This window comes from Triticum aestivum, chromosome 6B (genome assembly GCF_018294505.1).
Source record: "Triticum aestivum cultivar Chinese Spring chromosome 6B, IWGSC CS RefSeq v2.1, whole genome shotgun sequence".
Lineage (NCBI taxonomy): Eukaryota > Viridiplantae > Streptophyta > Magnoliopsida > Poales > Poaceae > Triticum > Triticum aestivum.
This window is the reverse complement of record NC_057810.1, coordinates 728,318,385-728,338,031: the sequence shown is the minus strand read 5'-3', so window position 1 is coordinate 728,338,031 and position 19,647 is coordinate 728,318,385. Positions and strand designations below refer to the sequence as shown.

The window sequence follows — 19,647 nt, the reverse complement described above, 5'->3', positions numbered from 1 at the left end:
TATATTGGAATCTTTAAATGTATGTTTAGCATTGTTTTACAAAAATAATAATGTATGTTTAGCCCCCCTTCCATCCGTAAAGAGACATCGCTTTCGATGTAGGATGAGTATCTGTCTAACATATAACTTTGATCGTTTCCCATATTTATATTTACATGCTCTAGCACCGCCACCGGTCCGCCCCGTCTTTGATGACTTTCGGCTTGCTCCAGTATTTCTAGTCATCACTAGGTGGTCAATAGACCTATTACCTCTGGTGTTTTTTGTACTGTCATGATACATTATAAGTAGTAGATCAGATGTTTTTCCAGCAAAAAAAGCATGCTAGAAATTAGAAAATATAATACTGGAAAAGATAATTTATGAGACCGCCTTGCTTCATAAATTTGACAGCTTTTTACATATGACTGCGTGTTAAGACGTGAAATAAAATGAAGGACACGTGAATTATTTAAACACATGCGAACTTTCACCTGTTCATAACACCAAAAGGTGTATTTCCCTTGCATGATTCTGGACTAGAAAATAATATATGTTTTTCTCAATATATAATGTAAATTAGTCCATGAGGAATATTTAATGTGTTTAGGAAGCCTAATTTTCGATGGACAGAATTATGCATGAAAGTTGCCGGTAACAAAAGTGGAAAGAATAAGAAAAAAAGTGGATAGTTTTTTTGGGGGGGATGGTCCGGAGCAACAAAAGAAAGTAATCAAGCCCAGACAAACAAACAACACCAAGGGCGCATTTGGATGACTGCTTGCATGTGGCACCTGTGCAGCAAAAGAGCCCTCTCAGCCAGGCTGAGGGGAACTGCGCCACCGCATCTCCTCCCGGCTCCCCATCTTGTCGCCTTCTCCTCTTCATCTGTTTGGTCTCTGCTGTTTGAGTTTTGGTGTAGCGATCACGATCCTAATGGACCGAAGCCCAGACAAACAAAAAATGCATCTAGACTCGCCGTCGATAAAGAGAAACGTAGATCGGAAGGATCCAGACCGCGGACACATGGACGCAGACGAGATTCAAGCGGATTCGAGCGAAGACAAACGTCGACCGAATCCCACGAGATCCGCCGGAGACACACCTCCACACACCCTCTGACAAGGCTAGACGCACCGTCGAGACGAGGGCTAGGCGCGGAGAACATTATTCCATCTTCAGGAAGCCGCCGTTACCTTGCCTTTCTAAGCAGGACACAAAACCTAAACAGACACAAACAAACACTTAACAACAGAACTGGAGCCCTCCCATCGGCACAGACCGAGATCCACCACGCCTCCATTGTCTAAGGCCACATCAAACGGGGTCGACTTGCGGCAGCGCCGCCAGGAGGCGCCTCCTTCGAGTTGGTAGAGCACAACCGCCAAGGGGTACGCTTGCGTAACGACAATGAAACTTATGCTTGCTAATATGTGTTTATTACTAAGTCATTTTTCAAAGAAAAATGTATGTTTTCTTTGGAGTTGACAAAAAAAATGTATGTCTTTCTCGTAATATACAATTTCTGTATTAAAAGATTAAAAACAAGCAGAAAACCAAAACTGGAAACTAAAGCAAAACATGTTAAGAGCCACTGTTGTGAGCAAGATCATGCACCCAAGTATAAAATTTTATACTCGATGTATAAAATTGAACTTCCTGGACAATTTTTTGTATCAACAGTGCAATTCACTCCTTTTGCAACTGGAAGCCTTTTGTAAGGATTTTATTTTCGTATCGACAGTGCAATTCACTGTTCTGCAACTGGAAGCCTTTTGTGAGAATTTTATTTTAGATGATAGAAATGCTCATCCGCAAAGTATTCATCAAGGAAAAGCTTACACAGAAATCATACACCATGAAGTGATTATACCCCATTTCAACTAGATTGTGCAGAGCTCTTTTCAACAAATTCTTTTAGCTTCTGCTCTTTTTGACAATTTCAACTCCAGAAACCTTTCCTGACCAAAAGAAAAAAAATCCAAGAACCTCGAAAAGGGGAAATTTCACTGCTACAAGTTAAAAGTTTTGTTGTGCCGACATGTCAGGCTGAAAAACTCTACACCACATGTCTGGACCTGCCATTTTGCTTGGTGCCAGAAATTTATTTGCTTCCTCGAACATCTGGATCATGAGAAATAGAAAACATTTTCAGAATGAAGCCCCTAATTTTGAGAAGTTGTACCAAAACTTCAGAATTCAAATGATCACAGCACTCTCTTTTCTCTTTCACTTGTTTATAGTATACACTCCCTAATTTTTATTTTGTACACAAGAAATAGTAGAATATTTTCTACTATTTCATGTGAAACATTAATTAGCCACCACTACACAGTAGTAGATAACAGTGCTACATGAAATTTAGTATCATAATTTCCGAATTAAGCTATCAGTCTGGGGAATATCATTTACCTTGGCCGCTCTTTCGCCGTAGAGATCCAATCAAGTCATTTGCTTGTGTCCATATTTTGCTGAAATGGCTGCCCAACCGAATATTATTACCAAGGGCCAATATACTGCCAGTGTTTGCCATAAGATAATACTTGTGTATATGGAAAATGCTTTACTATTGCCCCGTCGAACACGTAGTGCTCTTGCTAAACCAATGACTCTTAGAGGTTCCATGTATCCGCACCAAGACATCAGGAACACCAATGCACATACTGCAATTGCCGTCATATGTGCAACATGAGCCAAAATTAAATACTGGCCTAACGCAAAGGCAGCACCCAAACTTGTGACCGAACAGAAGGCACAATATGCTGATATGTTATAGTGTAGACCCCGAATGCGCACGTCAACCATAGTCGTCCCAGCATGCATGAGATTGATGGTTGCTGCGGCAGATAAAAGGAATGCTAGTGTGTTGGCCATCATGAATGCGTTAAATATATACCCGCCAGTAAGTACTGGTGCGCCACTGTTATTGTAGCCGCCAGGCACAGTGAAAGATGCACCAAATGTGACTGTTGCAATTAGCACGGGGCCAATAACCAGAGTTTGTGTTGAATTTGTTAGTTTGTTTGATTCATTCACTTCATCCTCTTGCTTCTGTTAGGAAAGTACCGCACTCTGAGTTGATCAACTCGAAGATGAAAACCATGCCTAGCTTGGCAGTATGTTAAAGCAACATTCATCAAGTTCCCAGTGTTCTGCAGAGAAGAAGAGAGGAAAAAATGTTAAGCATAGGATTCACTACAGCTTCTTCTTCTTAACTTAGGTTCACTACTACTATTTATCAAGGTTTCAAGAGAATAAACCTAAAACCAAAGAAGTTGAGGTGTATTACCGCTAAATAGGAATATCCAGTAGGCATCTTACTCCATGTTAGATCTAGAGGAGTTTCCCCGTTGTTATTTGTCAAATCCAAGCGTACTGTCTTGTTCATCAATAAAGAGCAAAAGCTGTCGAAAACCCCAAGTTGTACTGCTAAGTGTAGCGCAGTGTTGCCATCGTTGTCTCGCATATTCAAAATTGGTGCGACCGACGGAGTATGGCAAGCAGGCACAACGATATCGTTTCTTTCCCATTCAACAGCAACATGAATGAATGTTCTTCCATTTGAATCGCGTAGGCCAGCGATTTCAGGATACTTAGTAATCATAGTCATGATGGTCGAATACGGACCTGATGTGGCAGCAATGTGTATCGGAAATAACCCTTCAATGTCTGGTTGATACAGCTGATATGGGTCAGCCTGCACCAAGGGTTTTATAGGGATACCTAAACGCCACTTAATGAAAACCCATGGTAATGCACGGTTCAAGGTACAGCGAAATCCACCACCAACCGCCAGAAGTGAAGCAGCAATGTGGAGAGGCGTGCTTCCTTTTTGGTCTGCTTCCTTCGTTAGGTCTTTCTTCCAGTTCAACAACATTTTCGTCATCACTGCAAAATGGGTTCATTATATCAAACTAAGCAGCAAGTCGAGAAGGCAAAACCAGATTAGGAAATAAATGATCAAACAATAAAAATGTGATCTAAAATGAGATTATGTCCCGGAAGTTCTGACGGCATACATAGGGAAACTAAGTTTAACACTTGTATTATAGTATGTTGTTGAGGACACCGATGTCAAATTTGTAAGAAAGTCTGAAAAAGGAACAGGATGACACCGATTCCTTTTTTAGTGGTGGTCCTGGCAGACATGGTACACCTTAATATCAAGAGCTAATCCATTATGCCAACATTTTTGGCATGACATTTGGGATGGTGTGTTGCATTATATTGCACGCCCCTCTACTTTGGTTTGGAGTTTTTGGTGAACTGGCTGATGCACAAATTGAATATTTTGTCCATTGATTTTTGTTCTGTAGTAATTTGGCTACGCGAGTTCTCCATATCTTGGCTAGCTCTTCATATTTGTATTGTTGTTGAGGTAGGATGTACTTGGTATCAACTCAGTATATGTTAATATGTTGTATTTCTTGATGAAAAATGTGGTTCATGGAACACAACATGGAACATCAAAGAATACAAAGACCCACTATCTCAAATCAAAGGTTTTGGCATCTCATACTTTGACATCTCACAGGTTTTCCATGTCAATATATAGAAACTATGACAATTTTTGTCATAGTTTTGACACGTCATAGTATGACCATTGATGATTTTTGCCATGGCAAATTGAGCTATACTTTTAGGTGTTTCACCCCCCTCTCAGGTATTTCCCAAAAGAAAAGAAAAAACTCTCAGATCAAACGTCAGCTAGATATATCCGAGTCCATAAATTGTAGAACTATTCTCTCTGTAAAGAAATATAAGAGCGTTTAGATCACTAGTACTTTCTATTATAAATTTCGAAGGTATGTATGGGCATTTATACCTGGAGTTGATTTTCGAAAGTAAGAATTATGTTATGTAAAGTCGATGTACAAAAATTGAGTATATATGCACACATAGATCGATGACTAGCGAATGCATGTATGGAAAAAGGCTAATGGAGGATGGACTCCATGGAGCCTGTATTCAAATATACTCCCTCCGTCCCTAGTGTCAAATAATGTCTTACATTATGGGACGAAGGGAGTAGTATATAAATAAACTGCGAAAAAAAAGAAAAACAATTATGCATACACTTACTCATATAGTACATATGTACTACATACCTCCAAATTTTTATAATAGTATACTGTTATACGTGGTATACAGAAAAGACAAATATGTAATCAATATGGGCTGATTTTTTGCGTGTAGCGTACAAATCAACATATTTTTGAATGAAAGTTTACAGATCCTTAATGAATATGTAAAGAGATTCACTTTTTTTTTTCAAAAAAAGGGGGGGCTCCAAGGAGCCCGTCCTCTCTATAACTTGACACCCATACATGTAGTACGTCGAAGAAGCATGTAGTACGTACCTTGGCCTTGGAGAACTGCAGCATGAAGTGCATTTTGGCCATTTGGACCATGGTAAGAAAGTATCCCGGGGGCGCTCTTTGCACGCAGCGTCTCCGCAATGATCTTATCTGCAAACAGGATGGCAAGGTACAGAGGCGAAGCACCGTCTCTGGGTACGCTGGCCAATTCTGGGTCCTCCTCCATGAGCTGCGTGACTATGCCATTGCTCCGGATGCGGACAGCCTCGTGCAGAGCCGTCTCACCAAGCTTATTTTCCATCTCAAGCAATTCCTTGCCTCTGCCAACACATTTAGCAAAGCCTATGAGGCGATAGATCATATGGGGGCTCCCGGCCCGTGCGGCGCAGTGCAGAGGCGTGTCTCTATTGTTGTTCCGCACAAATAGGAGGTCTTTGGCCATGCCGAAGATGAAGTCGGCGCTCCTCAAGAAGTTGGTGCTGTCACCGTAGGAGGCCACCGCATGGAGTGCGGTGTCCCCCTCAACGGTGACCCCCTCAAGGAGCGACGGCTCCCTGAGACACGCTTCTTCCAGCTCCTTCCTAGAACCCGTGCATGCCAACGCTAGCAGCATGGGATTCATGGCGGCCCGGAGAGGCACCGCCGTGGAGGCATGCTGGTTGCTCGGGTTCATTGGCGCCATTGTGACGAATGTTTGCTTGATCCTTCAGTTGGTCACAGCTCTTGGTCTTGGTAGTTGGTACCATCAAAGCTTGGTGTGCGTGTGTATATATAGCCAATAGGCCGCTGTGATTACACTCTCCTTTGGCCGAGTCTTGTGAACAATCATGCATGCACATGCAACAACCATGCATGAAAATGTGACTAAAGCTACTAACCACTTTGTCTACTACTAAATCTTGCAATTATTGGTACTCCACTTGCATTACACAACGAAATAAAAGATGACAAAACCGGAAAGCTACAAAAGGAGAAGAAAGGTAGCAAAGACTAGACAGCTATTCGAAGAGCGCTACCAAACCGCGTCTACAGCCGAGCCGAGCCGAGCATGTGTACATGTACGACCATAATCGTTAGTCAATCTAAACAAAAGGTTCAGCAAAAATACTAACAAGCTGCACGTGTAACATTATTGGCATGCATGTCCAGTCACATAGCACAACTGACGTAACAAGTCACCAAATGACCAGATGGTATTATCTTAGGACGATGATTGTGCACATGCATGCAGGGTACCAGGTGTTGACACACGAACACGTCACCGTGTACCCTCGACACCGGGGGTGATGCACCACCGCTCACATCGAAGGAGACCCGACCGACAGCGCGATACGCAAGACAGTCGGCGGGCGCTTTTGTAGACCCAAAGCCCCGCTTGCCCGGGAGGGACCCCGTCAGGGCTCGCGGCGGCTATGGACTGCTCCAGGTCGATTCGCTCGCCCCTAGAGCCTCGTGGATCCGCAGCCCTCTAGCATGAAGAACTAGCGAAGAACGAGAAGAAAGATACAAGGGAGAGACAAAAAGTAGATGAACACGAAAAAGTAGTAGATTGATTTGTTCGATTGTGTGTTGTTCAATCGGCCGTCGCCCCTTAGGTATATAAGAGGCGGCTGGACTTCCCGTGCAAGTAGGGCTGGGCGTTCGGTTTACCCGAACCGTTCGGATCGGTTCCTCGGTCTATTTTAAACTTCGGTTTTGCCAAAACTCTGACCGATCGGTCAGTACAAAATAAGCTAACCGAAGATTAGTTGCACCGAAATTTCGGTTCGGTCGTCGGTTCTACCGAACGCCACCGAGATATATTAAATAGCATACGTAATCGATGTCTCCATTCTGAATGTACAGTACCCGTACTAGGAGCAGGAACCTGAACCTCCATACTTTATTCTGGTGTACAGTGCTTGTAGCTCTGCGTACTAGCTACTAGTAGTAGCAAAGGCTAGCGTCCATGCTCTCAAAAAAAATGGCTAGCGTCCATGGGTTACTCCCTCCTATTGATTATTGATTATCCCGAAGCAAAACATTACTCCGTAAAATTTTTGGTGGCTACTCCTTTACTACTACTATACCGAGAGAAGTGTACTACTTTGTTACACAAAATTTATAGCGATGGTGGCTCACTGTGTCAGGTACTCTACTCATGTTCACCTCTTTCCGATGCGACGTGGGACTCGTGCAAAAAGCACTTGAGTTGCAACAGGCAGGACCTTTGTATTTACTCGGTTCTCGGTCTATTCGGGTATCCGAGGGCTAAAACCGAATACACCGGACTAAGTTCGGTTTTCATCTAATGCAAACCGAACGTACAACCGAGGTTCTCGGTTTCGGTGAATTCGGCTCCGGTGCCGGTTAGTTCGGTTTGGGACATCGGTTTTCGGGTTATATGCCCAGCCCTACGTGCAAGGAAAAGGCTTGGATTCACGTCCAAAACCCTAGTCAAATTTGGATTGGTCTTATCCGAACTTTCCAACACTGATCGGTTTAAACTGACTGCATCTTTTTTGTGGTGGTAAACGATCTCGGATGAAAACGAGTCCAAAAGCAATCTTGACCGTTTCGATGATACGAACAACTTTCATGTTGAACGTTTTTTGATCAGAGGTCATCTTGAGGGTCAAATAGCTCACGCAAAAGATCTGTTTACTCGCGCTACCAATCAGACATAGCGTCTGGTGGGGCGCGCCATATTTCGCCTCGTGACAGGGCTGCACTCTGATTGCTCTAACTTTTGCATACGAACTCGGATTTGGATAATTTTTATATCAAAATCGATCGTTTCGACGAGACGAAGACAATCCATATAGACCATTTTTCCATTTGAGGTCGTCTTGGGGGATTAATCGGCCAAACTGTACTCTGAATATAAGATCTTAGTACTTTGAGTATAGTTTCGGCCTTCGAGATGAAATCGGACGGCGATGACCCAAACTTCAAAGATGTTCATATCAACGATACGGAACTCTTTCATGAAGATCACTTCTTCATTTGAGGCCATATTAAATAAGTTATTGACCGTGCCAAAATCTGGTGTCAACACCAGGAAGCGAGCCGGTTTGTTCATGGTGGCAGCGCTGGAAAAGGTGTCAAAGTTACTAAGCAATGTTTCGAACTACCAATTGTTGTCAGTTTTGGAATTGGTCAGCTATTATCAGAAAGGCACATCTTAGTATCTTACTAAGTTGGGGAAAACCAAAAGGCGGTATATATGAAAGATTATTTGCAATAGCCAAAAAAGAAACCGCCGACTGCTTTCTGAGCCATGTCCTCTCTGGCAAGAAAAAGAACATCTAGAACGACAAGGAAGAAGCCCTGAAAATTGTGTGTGTCTTGCTCCTTCCACATGTTCCATAATACATGCATGATGGTATCTCACGACACATCTAGGGTTTATATGTTCATATGCTCCACAATAATCCTCAAGCTTAAAGTATTTGTGGGGATGGAGAGCCAACTCGACACAATGCCCCAACCTCCCAAACAAAAAGACCACATGCAAGGTGTTCATTGGTTAATTTCAAACTATGCTTTTACTTTTTTGTTTGAAACTATGTTAAGCATAGCCTACACATGCCTTCATGGGGTCATCCCCTGATAGCAACCCGGTAAACATCTTACACGCTGACTCAACTTTTGCCTCATGGATGAAGGACCGACACACCAGCAAACTTAAGCCGATACGCTGATGTTGATAGGTATTTTTCTTCTTGACAATGTTGTTGATGCCAACACTCCAGTGTAGACAAGGAGTTCCAATATATTGAGTGAAGATGGACATTGTTGAAGCAAAATTCAAAGTGAGTAGGGTGAGTAGGCGACACGAAAACCCGTTGAATGACTTCAAATGAACCGCGAGGGGCCAAGGGCAAGACACACAATGTAACCAGCTTCAAGCCACAATAGGTGTAAGAAGCCCCTACTCGCACGGGATTACAATAGTGGATGGAGAGACTAACCTACACGGGATGTATACTGCATATGGTGATTGATGTAATGGCCGTGCGTCTCGCGTGGAAGGGTTTGCTGTGGCCGGTAGGCTCTTGGTCAGAGTTTTCTTCTTCCCCGTTGCCTCCAACTATTTAAATATGCTCCTTGTTGGGCTAAATTTTTTGCAATGAAACCTTGTTGAAAAGTACTCCCTCCGTAAACTAATATAAGAGCGTTTAGAATACTAAAGTAGTGATCTAAATGCTCTTATATTAGTTTACAGAGGGAGTACTTGCCAATTCCTTTTGCTCCTCGCTGGGTCTGGCACTCTTAGTATCGAAAAGGCTACGATAGATCCCTTATTCTTGTGTGTCATCATCAGCCGTGTCCGGCAATATTTTTAAGCCCAGAACAAAGGAAGGCAGTATGAACGTGAGCATCGAAGTGACTTGAGCATAGCTGTATGAACGTGCGCATTGTAGAGACGTCTAGATTCTTTTATAATCCTAGTGCACTAATCTCACGTCTTTTCTCATTATCAAATGAAATGAGAAAATGTCTTATGTGTAGTAGTAGATGTTCAAATTTATTATAAATACTCCCCGCAAAAAAATATTAGAAAATTTGCTTTATTTTACACATCACGTTTGCTTATCGGATTTTATTTACTATACTTGTGAGTGTAATGATAGCTCCAGCTTGAATAATCTTTTCCATATTAAAAATACTAAAAAATCCCATGAAATTAGCAATATCACAATCTAGATTAAATGATTTTGCATTGAGAAAAAAGTCTTCATAGGTTTTATGCTTAGTGGACGCCATAATAATCAACAATTTACCTTTTATGTCTGGCGTTTATCTTTAGTTGACATGCGAAAAAGGTGTTTCTATATTTGTTTTTGCATATAAGAGGCCCTCATTGATATTTTGTGCTAGCCCCCTGGGAGTTTCCATCCAGAGATAGAGCTATGCATAGGGGGCTGATGCCCCCCCCCCCCCCCCCGACTTGGAAAGATTTTGAATTTCATATGATCTCTTACCTCCACTTGTTCATATGATTTCCATGGATCATGGTGTTGTACTAGAAGCATTCCATGTGAATACCCCGAGCCCCCACAAGCACAGCCGTCAGACGCTTCGGACCTTCGTTCGGTCTTCGACCGCACGTCAGACATATACCGATTCTCATTGTAAAATGAACCAGCGCCGGCGCGTATGGACTGCGGGGGGAGGAGAGGGGGGACAACACACGTGGCCGATAAAGAACCGACCCATCCACTGGCTGCCAAGGCGGACCCATTTTGTGGCAACTTAGTAACTATGGAGACTCATTGAAACACTTTTGAAAAGAATTAAGAAAATATCCATATGGAAAAGATTTTATTATGTGATGGGTATATTCTTCTTACTCCTAAATGGGTTCTTTTTTGTAGTTGAAATTATATGGTTTCGAATCTCACAAGTTAGGACAAGATTTATGACAGCCGAGTTTAACAAAGAAATTCTCTTAAACACGAGGATCGACAAACGATAAAGAACTCTCTATATAATACTACTCCTCAGAATATATATTTTTTGAATCGAAGCTGGCGATAAGGAAGCTGAGGAAAGGCCGAGAACGGGCCGCGACGGGCCAGGGAAGCGGGCCCACGCAAGCGAGCGGCCCGGTGGCCCGCCAACGGTTACTTAGCAGGCCGGTTTCCTCTCACCCCTTCCCGTTCGTTCCGCAGGATTTCAAATTCCAAATCCCACCCCACCCCCACCCCCCACCTCCCCACCTCGCCGGCGGCGAACCCACCGGCGGCGACCGACCGACCGATCGATCCGTCCATGGCGCCGGCAGAAGGCAAGGACGCGTCCCCTCCTCCCCGTCCTCCCCCACCTGCCCCCGCCGGGCCCGCGCTCCCCGGCGGCGCGGAGGAGTACGTGCGCGACTCCATCGAGGCCTCGCTCGGCCTCCCCGTGCCGGACCGCTCGCTCCGCGCCAAGCTCGCCGCCTACGAGGACCTGCGCCGCCGCCTCCAGGACCGCGTCTTCGCGCTCGAGGAGGACCTCCACGCCGCCGCCCGCCGCATCGACCTCCTCAAGGTCCGTCCTCCCTTTCCCCCTTCCCCCCTCCATTCCGCTGCGGCGCACTCAAGATGTTCGACGGAATGCCTGCCTGACGGATCGGGACGGCCCGCGTGCGTGCGTGCAGAACGAGTCGGTGATGAACGCGGAGGGGATCCGGCGGTGCGTGGAGGAGAAGGAGGCGGTGGCGGCCGCGCGCGACCAGCTCGCCGCCCACGCCGCCAGGCTCGAGAAGGAGTGCGGCCTCTACGAGCGCGACCTCGAGCGCGCCATGGAGTCCTGCGACGAGCTCGCCAGGGAGAGCGACGACCTACGCAAGCGCCTCCGGGACGCCCCCGACGTCAGTAACCCCTTTCCTCGCTGTCACATAACCTGCATATCTTTCAGATAACTTGCGCACATTTCATCATCTGCACTGCACAGATACAACAGGAGCCACTATTGTTCCAATCTTTCCCCTGAATCCAGCATATGGAGGAGCTAATCTACTAGTTTCTACTTGATATTGATCCTGATTTGATGCAATCAAGTCCCTGAAACCACACATCCAGCCTGCAATCTAGTTTGAAGTATCCATTTCTATGTCTGCTCTTGTGAGTTCTTCCCATTGGGAAACTTGGTTAGCTAGCTGCCCATATCAGTTGATGAATCATATATATATTATCCACGGCTTTTAATCAGTTGATGATGCATATTCAGTTTCACTGATTTTGTTACAGTACTGTACATGGCTTAGTTTTGGTCTGCCAACTCAACTGTAGAGCTCCAATCCACCACCATCAATCAGATGATTTGGTATTATCGATCATGCGCAGGTTACTGCACTGAACAAGGAAGTGGAAGCCCTGCAGAGAGACAAGGAGATACTGAGGACCAATCTAAACAAAGCAGAGGAGGAGGTAACGTTGCCATCTCACTCTTGTACTTGCAACACCTAAAAATGTTCTGTACCTGCAACTTATCACCTTCTCAGTGAACATTGGTTCATGCAACACTAACGTAGCTCTGACAGTCAGAAATTTCTCGCGTGTTTCATTCAAGGTTAAGCTGCTATTCGAGGAGAACAGAGCTCTGGACGAGGCGAACAAGAGGCTGCTGTGCTTGCTGGAGAAGGAGCAGAAGCATCGGTCCGAAAGAGAGCACTCCGCCAGTAATTCCACCAAGGTAAAAGCACCTACCAAGCTCAAGTGTTTACGGATTTAATTTAATTTAGTACACACACACCACAGGCAGTACAACTGTTGGTCGAAACCGTGAATTGCTGCCCTACTGTCAGTCTATTTACCTTGACTACATTAACAATATCGTCCTTCGTGTTGCAGCAGAAGCGCAAGTCGTCGAGCCTGAAGGACACGAGCCCGGTCGGCCTGGCCATCGATTTCAACAGCACAGACGCGTCGAGGCAGCCGCTGTCCCCCTTGCAGCCAAACTCTCCAGACTGCAGGGTGCACAAGAAGTGAACCCAGCCGGCCGTCCCGACATTCTCTTCTGGATGGCTTGAACTGAAGCGAACTGAACAATCCATCCACCCTTATGCATCTGGGCTGCTTGCCTCATCTGACTAACTCGCTGGGTTAATTTGGTTGGTTCTTGTCGGTAGAACCTCGGTCATGTAGCCTGCATTTTCCATTTTCTTCTTCCTCCTCTTGGTAGTAAGCTGCCTGTGTCTATCATGATCCTTTGATGAGAAAAAAAAATTAGGAGTGTTATTATCTTAGTGGTTTCGTGTCTGTGATGAGCATGTAAGAGACTGTTATGGTAGCGCTAATCAACCCGTATCGTGGTCACTTCGTCGTGTTTCCATATCATTTCTGTGTTCCCTCGGCGACTCTCGATGCCGCGTTTGTTTTCCGCATCAGATTGTTAGTGACAGCTTCTCATGGTATGTATGCATCCGCTTTACTTTCTTTTCTCCGAGGCTCCGAGGTGGATTGACATTTCTATGCGATGCCATTCTTTCGCAATGAAACTGCGGAAAATGGATGGTGCATGGGCAACAAGATTGTAGAGACACCAGTATACTATCTGCTGTTTCTATGTTGAGAAAGCATATCTCTGAATGATTTCAACAAAATTAAAATGGCAGGATGGTATTCTACAATGGCCTGCGTACATAAACATAAGGTAGCTTGAAGATAAAAAGTCCCCACATGGTTTTAAATTTTGTACTGATGCTTATCTTGCTTGTTCCATTCCTTTGCTCCATGGTGCCCCAATCCAAATCCAATAGACTGGAATGAATATAAGGCAGTATAAACTGGCACGAGGATACAGAGACGGGTAAATAAACAATTTTCGTGTGGAGGTAGCTGTGGAAGGAAACCCAAACGAGTCCGGGCATCGGTAGTTATTTCGGTGGCCTTTCTCTCTCTCTCTCTCCTTTGCGCAACGGTGCACATGTCGGTTATATTCTTTGAGCAAGAGATTAGAGGGCGAAAATCAGAAAAATGACCAATTCTTTGCTCCATTTCAAAGAAAAGATAGATTGAGCTATATTCAATGATTGATAATTTTTCTGATTCGTAAATAGATTTTCAAATTTGCTCAGTTGATGGTTGAAACGAAAAGGATGATACAACTTTTCTTTCTGTTGATATACCACCTTGACGAGTTCACGTTGATCCTTCCGATTGATAAATATTTTATTCGATGAGTATTGTCGAGATTGACTGGATGGTGTGCTAAGCCGAGGAAGAGAGTTTCAAAAATATCCATGATGCTAAAACCAGAATGTGATAAACCAGCAGAGTATGGGGGCTAGTCCCAGCTTCACCAAGGACCCCGAGGGTCGCTGCCTGACTGATCCGAAGAGTTCTGATATGCTACCCATGTTCAAGACGCTGGAGACAGATGCCACGGAGGCCAACATGGAGGATTCAGAGGAGGGAAATTCTGCACTGGGAAAGAGAGTTGCAGGTGCACAGCAAACCTTTGGTACTTCAAGGACTGATGAAAGTTTAGCTCTTATTCCCTTTGTCAGGCAGACTGAGCAGGAGGTGCAGCAAGGTACAGGAACGCCAAAGAAACAGAAGCTGGACAGTACGGAGAGGTCGACGCAGGATGCCGACATGGGAGATGGAATAGAGGAGGGCATGCAAATTGAGGCAACCAGCCCAGGGGCCGCAGGTAAACTGACGGGGACACGTGATGTGCCCCGTCAGGAGCAATGAATTGCTTGGCTTGGAACTGTCGGGGGGTGGCCAATGACCCGACAGTTCGAGATTTGGTTGGCTTGGTCAAATCAGCCAATGCCAAGTTGGTGTTCTTGTGTGAAACGCGTCAAAAAGCAAATAAAGTTCGTCGTCTTCGTGGTAGACTAGGCTTAGGAGGTTTTGCTGGGTGTGATAGTAATGGTCTTAGTGGTGGTTTGGCGCTTTTTTGGTGTGATCAGATTCATGTTGAAATTAAAGAAATAAAAGAGAGGTATATTGATGCTTATATCCGTTTGTCTGATGATGCCCCTCTATGGCGTCTGACTTGTGTGTATGGTGAACCGCGGGTTGAGAACCGGCATCTCATGTGGACTGCGCTGCAAGACCTGAAAGCGCAATCCAATCTGCCATGGTGTGTCTTGGGGGACTTCAACGAGGCCATGTGGTCTTTTGAACATTTCTCTGCTACTAGGAGAAGTGAAGCGCAGATGTTGGCTTTCCGGGAGGTATTTGAGGTATGTGAGCTGATTGATCTGGGCTTCTCTGGATTGGCCTACACATATGACAATAAAAGGCAGGGAAACAGGAATGTTAAGGTCCGGCTAGACCGTGCGGTTGCAGATAACAGTTGGCGTGACATATTTTCTGATGCTCGGGTGGTACATCAAGTGAGTCCATGTTCAGATCACTGCCCTTTTGTCCTGCAATGTGAGAAGGAAGAAGAACCCCGTCAACCCCGACAAAAACAGTACGAAGTCATGTGGGAGCGAGAATCGAGCCTTCTGGAACGTGTACAACAAGCATGGTCTAGGGCTGGTGCGAAACACAATCTGGGTGACATTCGGTGCGGGCTGAGCGCCCTCATGGCGGAGCTTCAAGTTTGGAGTAAAAAAGCTTTTGGTAGTGTGACGAGGGAACTAGAAAAATCCAGAACACGGTTGGAGGAACTTATGGAGATGAATGCAGACAGGAGGGAGATACGGCGGGTCGAGGATCATATGAATGAGCTGCTTTATCGTGAGGAACTCATGTGGCTGCAGCGCTCCCGTATTGACTGGCTTAAAGATGGTGATAGAAACACCAATTTTTTCCATCGGAAGGCGGTTTGGCGAGCAAGGAAAAACAAAGTCCGGCGCCTAGTTGATGACTCAGGGGTAAGTCAAACTGATCATGCAACCATGGGTAATATGGTTACCTCATACTTCCAAAATTTATTTACTAGAGATGAACAACTTGATCCCTCGCCGGTCTTAAATCTTTTTGAGACTAGAGTTACAGCAGCCATGAATGACAAGTTGTGTGCACCCTTCACGGAGAAGGAAATATCGGATAGTCTTTTCCAGATTGGACCGCTCAAGGCACCTGGTAAAGATGGATTCCCAGCTCGTTTTTTTCAGCGTAACTGAGCAGTGTTAAAAGTGGAAATTGTCAAGGCAGTGCAGGAGTTCTTCATGACAGGTCAAATGCCTCCTGGGTTCAATTATACGGTAATAGTACTTATACCCAAAGTTAAAGAACCCATTAGGCTAACGGATTTTTGACCGATTAGCTTATGCAATGTCATTTATAAGATTGTTGCCAAGTGTCTGGTGAATAGACTGCGACCTATCCTCGATGGTATTGTGTCTCCAGAACAGAGCGCGTTTGTCCCGGGGAGGCTAATTACTGATAATGCTTTATTGGCATTTGAATGTCTTCATTATATGCAACATGAGCAGAACCAGGGAAGAAATTATTGTGCATATAAATTAGACCTGTCAAAGGCATATGACCGTGTGGATTGGGGTTTCTTGAGACAAGCGATGCAAAAGATGGGCTTCGCTCACCAATGGGTACAGTGGATTATGACATGTGTTACCTCGGTGAGATATTCAGTGAAATTTAATGGAGCTATCTTGAATTCGTTTGTACCGTCGCGTGGGCTTCGGCAAGGTGACCCATTATCCCCATTTTTATTTCTATTCGTGGCTGATGGTCTTTCTGCGCTTTTGAGACAGGGCATGGAGATGAATATTATTGACCCGGTAAAAGTGTGCACCAATACTCCTGGTATATCCCATCTCCTATTTGCGGATGACACACTACTGTTTTTTAAAGCAAACCATGACCAGGCCACACACATAAAGGAGGTCATAGATAAATATGCTAGTGCAACCGGCCAACTTGTGAATCCTCAAAAATGCTCCATTAAGTTTGGTACTTGTTGTGTAGAGGAGGATAAGCAAGATGTACGTCAGGTATTACAAATCCAAGGTGAGGACTTTGAAGAAAAATATTTGGGGCTCCCAACCCCGGATGGACGCATGCATAAGGGCAGATTCCAGAACCTACATGAAAGATTAATGAAGAGAATTTTGCTTTGGGGGGATTCACTCTCTCAGGCAGGAAAGGAGATGATGATAAAATCTGTTGGTCAGGCCTTACCTACATACATAATGGGTGTTTTTAAACTGCCATTCTCAGTATGTGATGACCTCACAAACCTTGTAAGAAATTTCTGGTGGGGAAAAAGGCTAGGAAAAAGGAAGGCTCATTGGATTGCTTGGGACAAGATGATAGAACCTAAATGTAGAGGAGGGTTGGGATTCCGTGATTTCCGCCTCTTCAACCAAGCCCTGCTCGCAAGACAAGCTTGGCGCCTCCTGATAAAGCCGGACTCGCTATGCGCGAGAGTTTTAAAAGCTAAATATTACCCTAATGGTTCCCTAGTGGATACTATTTTTGCAGGTAATGCGTCATCAACGTGGCATGCTATCCATCATGGACTAGACCTTCTCAAGAAGGGCTTGGTCTGGCGCATAGGCAATGGTGAGAGCGTCAGGATCTGGCGCGATCCATGGCTGCCACGGCCACCATCTTACCGGGTCATCACCAACCGTGCAACTTGCCGACCCCGACGAGTTTCAGAGCTCCTGGATGACCAGGGGCGCTGGGACGAGGGGCTGATCCGTACTTACTTCATGTCGCTAGATGCTGAAGAGATATTGAAGATCAAACCGTCCCCACGGCAGCTAGAGGATATAATCGCATGGGCACCGGATTCCCGCGGAAATTTCAGCGTGCGCAGCGCATACAAGCTCGCCCTTGATGAAAAAAATCGCACTTCTACGTGCGCCACGAGCAGGGCACCGGACGGCACCAGAGCCGTCTGGGACACGGTATGGGGGTGCCCTGCTCCCCCAAAGGTACGAGTACTGGCCTGGAGGGTTGTGAAAAATGCTCTAGCTACCATGGCAAATTTGGCAAAGAGAAATATAGTTGAAACTGATATTTGTCCTTTATGTGGGGTGGAACGTGAGGACACATACCACGTTTTTTGCAGATGTCCGAGGGCCCGTGACCTATGGCACGCCATGGAGGAGACTTGGAGAATGCCTAGCCTGGATACTGTGTGTAACACGGGACCGGAATGGCTTTTGCATCTCCTGGAACGCTGCAGCGAGGACGAAGACGAACGCCTACCTGTGCTCATGACAGTTTGGCGTACATGGCATGTCCACAACGAGATAACTCACCACAAGCCGGCGCCTCCAACTGAAGCTTCTCGACGCTTCCTGTCGAGCTATATTGATTCTTTGTTGTGCATCCAACAACATCCAAACGCAGATGTCTCGAAAGGGAAGATGGTCGTCAGTTATAATTATATGCTCAAGCAGAATTTAGGCCGTGCTTCTCCTGCTGAGAACCCCCAGCCTCCGGAGAGATGGGCGAAACCTCTTGATGGCTGGTGTAAATTAAATGTCGACGGTGCATTTGTTGAAGCTGAAGGTTCTGGAGCTGCTGGTATGATCTTGCGCAATCATCATGGGGAGGTGATTTTTGCATCTTGTCGTTTCCTGCCGAAGTGCTCGAGTGCGGTGGAAGCTGAGCTTTCGGCCTGCTTGGAGGGAGTGTCCCTAGCACTCGAATGGAGCACTGATCCATTCATCTTGGAGACGGACTGTACTACAGCTGCAAGCATGTTAATGGAGACCGAAGTGAACAGATCACCGGCTGCAGCGATCGTCGAGGAGACCAAACGCCTGCTGCGTTTGGGACGGCCACATATTATATCCCATGTTAGAAGAGATAAAAACCATGTTAGTCATAGTCTGGCTCAAATGGGGCGGCAGCCTAGGACAGCCGTGTGGCTTCGCCATGCTCCAGAGGAGATTCTTTCCTTATGTACTATGGACTGTGATCCTCCTGATTGATTAATGAAAGGTCTTTTATTCGCAAAAAAAAAAAGAGTGTTTCGAAGCACAAAAGACATTAGTTTATCTAAGAAGAAAGTGTAGGATCTTAGTGGTATGTCAAATGCAGACATTGATCTAAGTTGGAGCTTGATAAGGGAGAACTCTAATTAAGCCTGAATATTCCAAGCAACCTTAAACATTAGTCATCTCAATGATTTTATAATAAATCATCAAAAGTAACTAGGCTAATTAATATGGAAATGTACTTTCAAGTTATTATTTATTATGAGAGCAGTTATGGTGCCTAGAACAAATTGTTTTCTCCCGTGAGGCGATGAGCCATTCCACCACTGAACCCTATCCAACACTCGTCATCTATCCCTCTCGCCGCCGCCAGGAGCGTCGTTGGCGGCGGACAGGGATGTCCGGATCAGGGGGGCTGTTGTGGAGGCACTGGAAGGTTCCTGTGGATGCCAAAGGAGATGTCTGCTCGATCGACGGCATTCATGAGACGGTGCGCGACAACGGCATTGGTGAAGTCGGCGCTGGCTGGAGGGATCCAGCGTGGGGATCCTCATCGGTAGTCTGTCGGGCTGGATCATCGGAGAAGAGGGCCTCGGTGCACGATACTGGACGGCGAGAATCTTGACATCAAACCCACGTATAGTGCCATGGATGATTTTTTAGGTTTTCTTTATGGTGTTTTTGTGTTTGGTGTGGGGCAGCGAAGCCGCCGCGTTGCGCCGTGGTAGGAATAATGTACCCCTCACTATATCCCATTCCATTGGTTTTTTTTGCCGATTGAGGGCATGTGGAGTTGTCTCTCAGCCGGTCTCCTATGATACGATCGGTTGAGGTTTTTGCCGGATCCGTCTGGATTCAGCTAGCTTTTCTTCACAGATCACGGCCGTTGGCATCTCCTAGCCTGCATCGATGACTCCCCGATTACTGCTTCTATATGCTCCCAGGGTTCAAATTGTTTTGACCGTCGAGGCAGAGGCCCATAGGAGTAATCAAGATATGGTC

General features: G+C 45.4%; 1 protein-coding gene across 2 annotated transcripts; it reads left to right on the top strand.

Moving 5' to 3' along the window:
- The first annotated feature begins 10,956 nt into the window (after nt 1–10,956).
- Nucleotides 10,957–13,081, top strand: LOC123135263 (leucine zipper putative tumor suppressor 2). Of its 2 annotated transcripts, none has more exons than XM_044554319.1 (5): nt 10,957–11,312; nt 11,422–11,634; nt 12,110–12,193; nt 12,336–12,458; nt 12,617–13,081. In XM_044554319.1, exons 1-5 carry the CDS (start codon nt 11,055–11,057, stop codon nt 12,752–12,754), a joined length of 816 nt encoding a protein of 271 aa, XP_044410254.1. In that variant the 5' UTR covers nt 10,957–11,054; the 3' UTR covers nt 12,755–13,081. The 2 variants fall into 2 exon arrangements, with proteins under 2 accessions (XP_044410254.1, XP_044410255.1); XM_044554320.1 differs by having other exon boundaries at nt 10,970–11,312; nt 12,620–13,081.
- Nucleotides 13,082–19,647: the final 6,566 nt, after the last annotated feature.

Bases quoted from the DNA above. Each gene is read 5' to 3' on its own strand.
- LOC123135263 (XM_044554319.1), top strand. From the start codon at position 11,055: ATGGCGCCGGCAGAAGGCAAGGACGCGTCCCCTCCTCCCCGTCCTCCC. The intron at 12,194-12,335 runs GTAACGTTGCCA...GTTTCATTCAAG, and splicing joins TAAACAAAGCAGAGGAGGAG to GTTAAGCTGCTATTCGAGGA. The intron at 12,459-12,616 runs GTAAAAGCACCT...TTCGTGTTGCAG, and splicing joins CCGCCAGTAATTCCACCAAG to CAGAAGCGCAAGTCGTCGAG.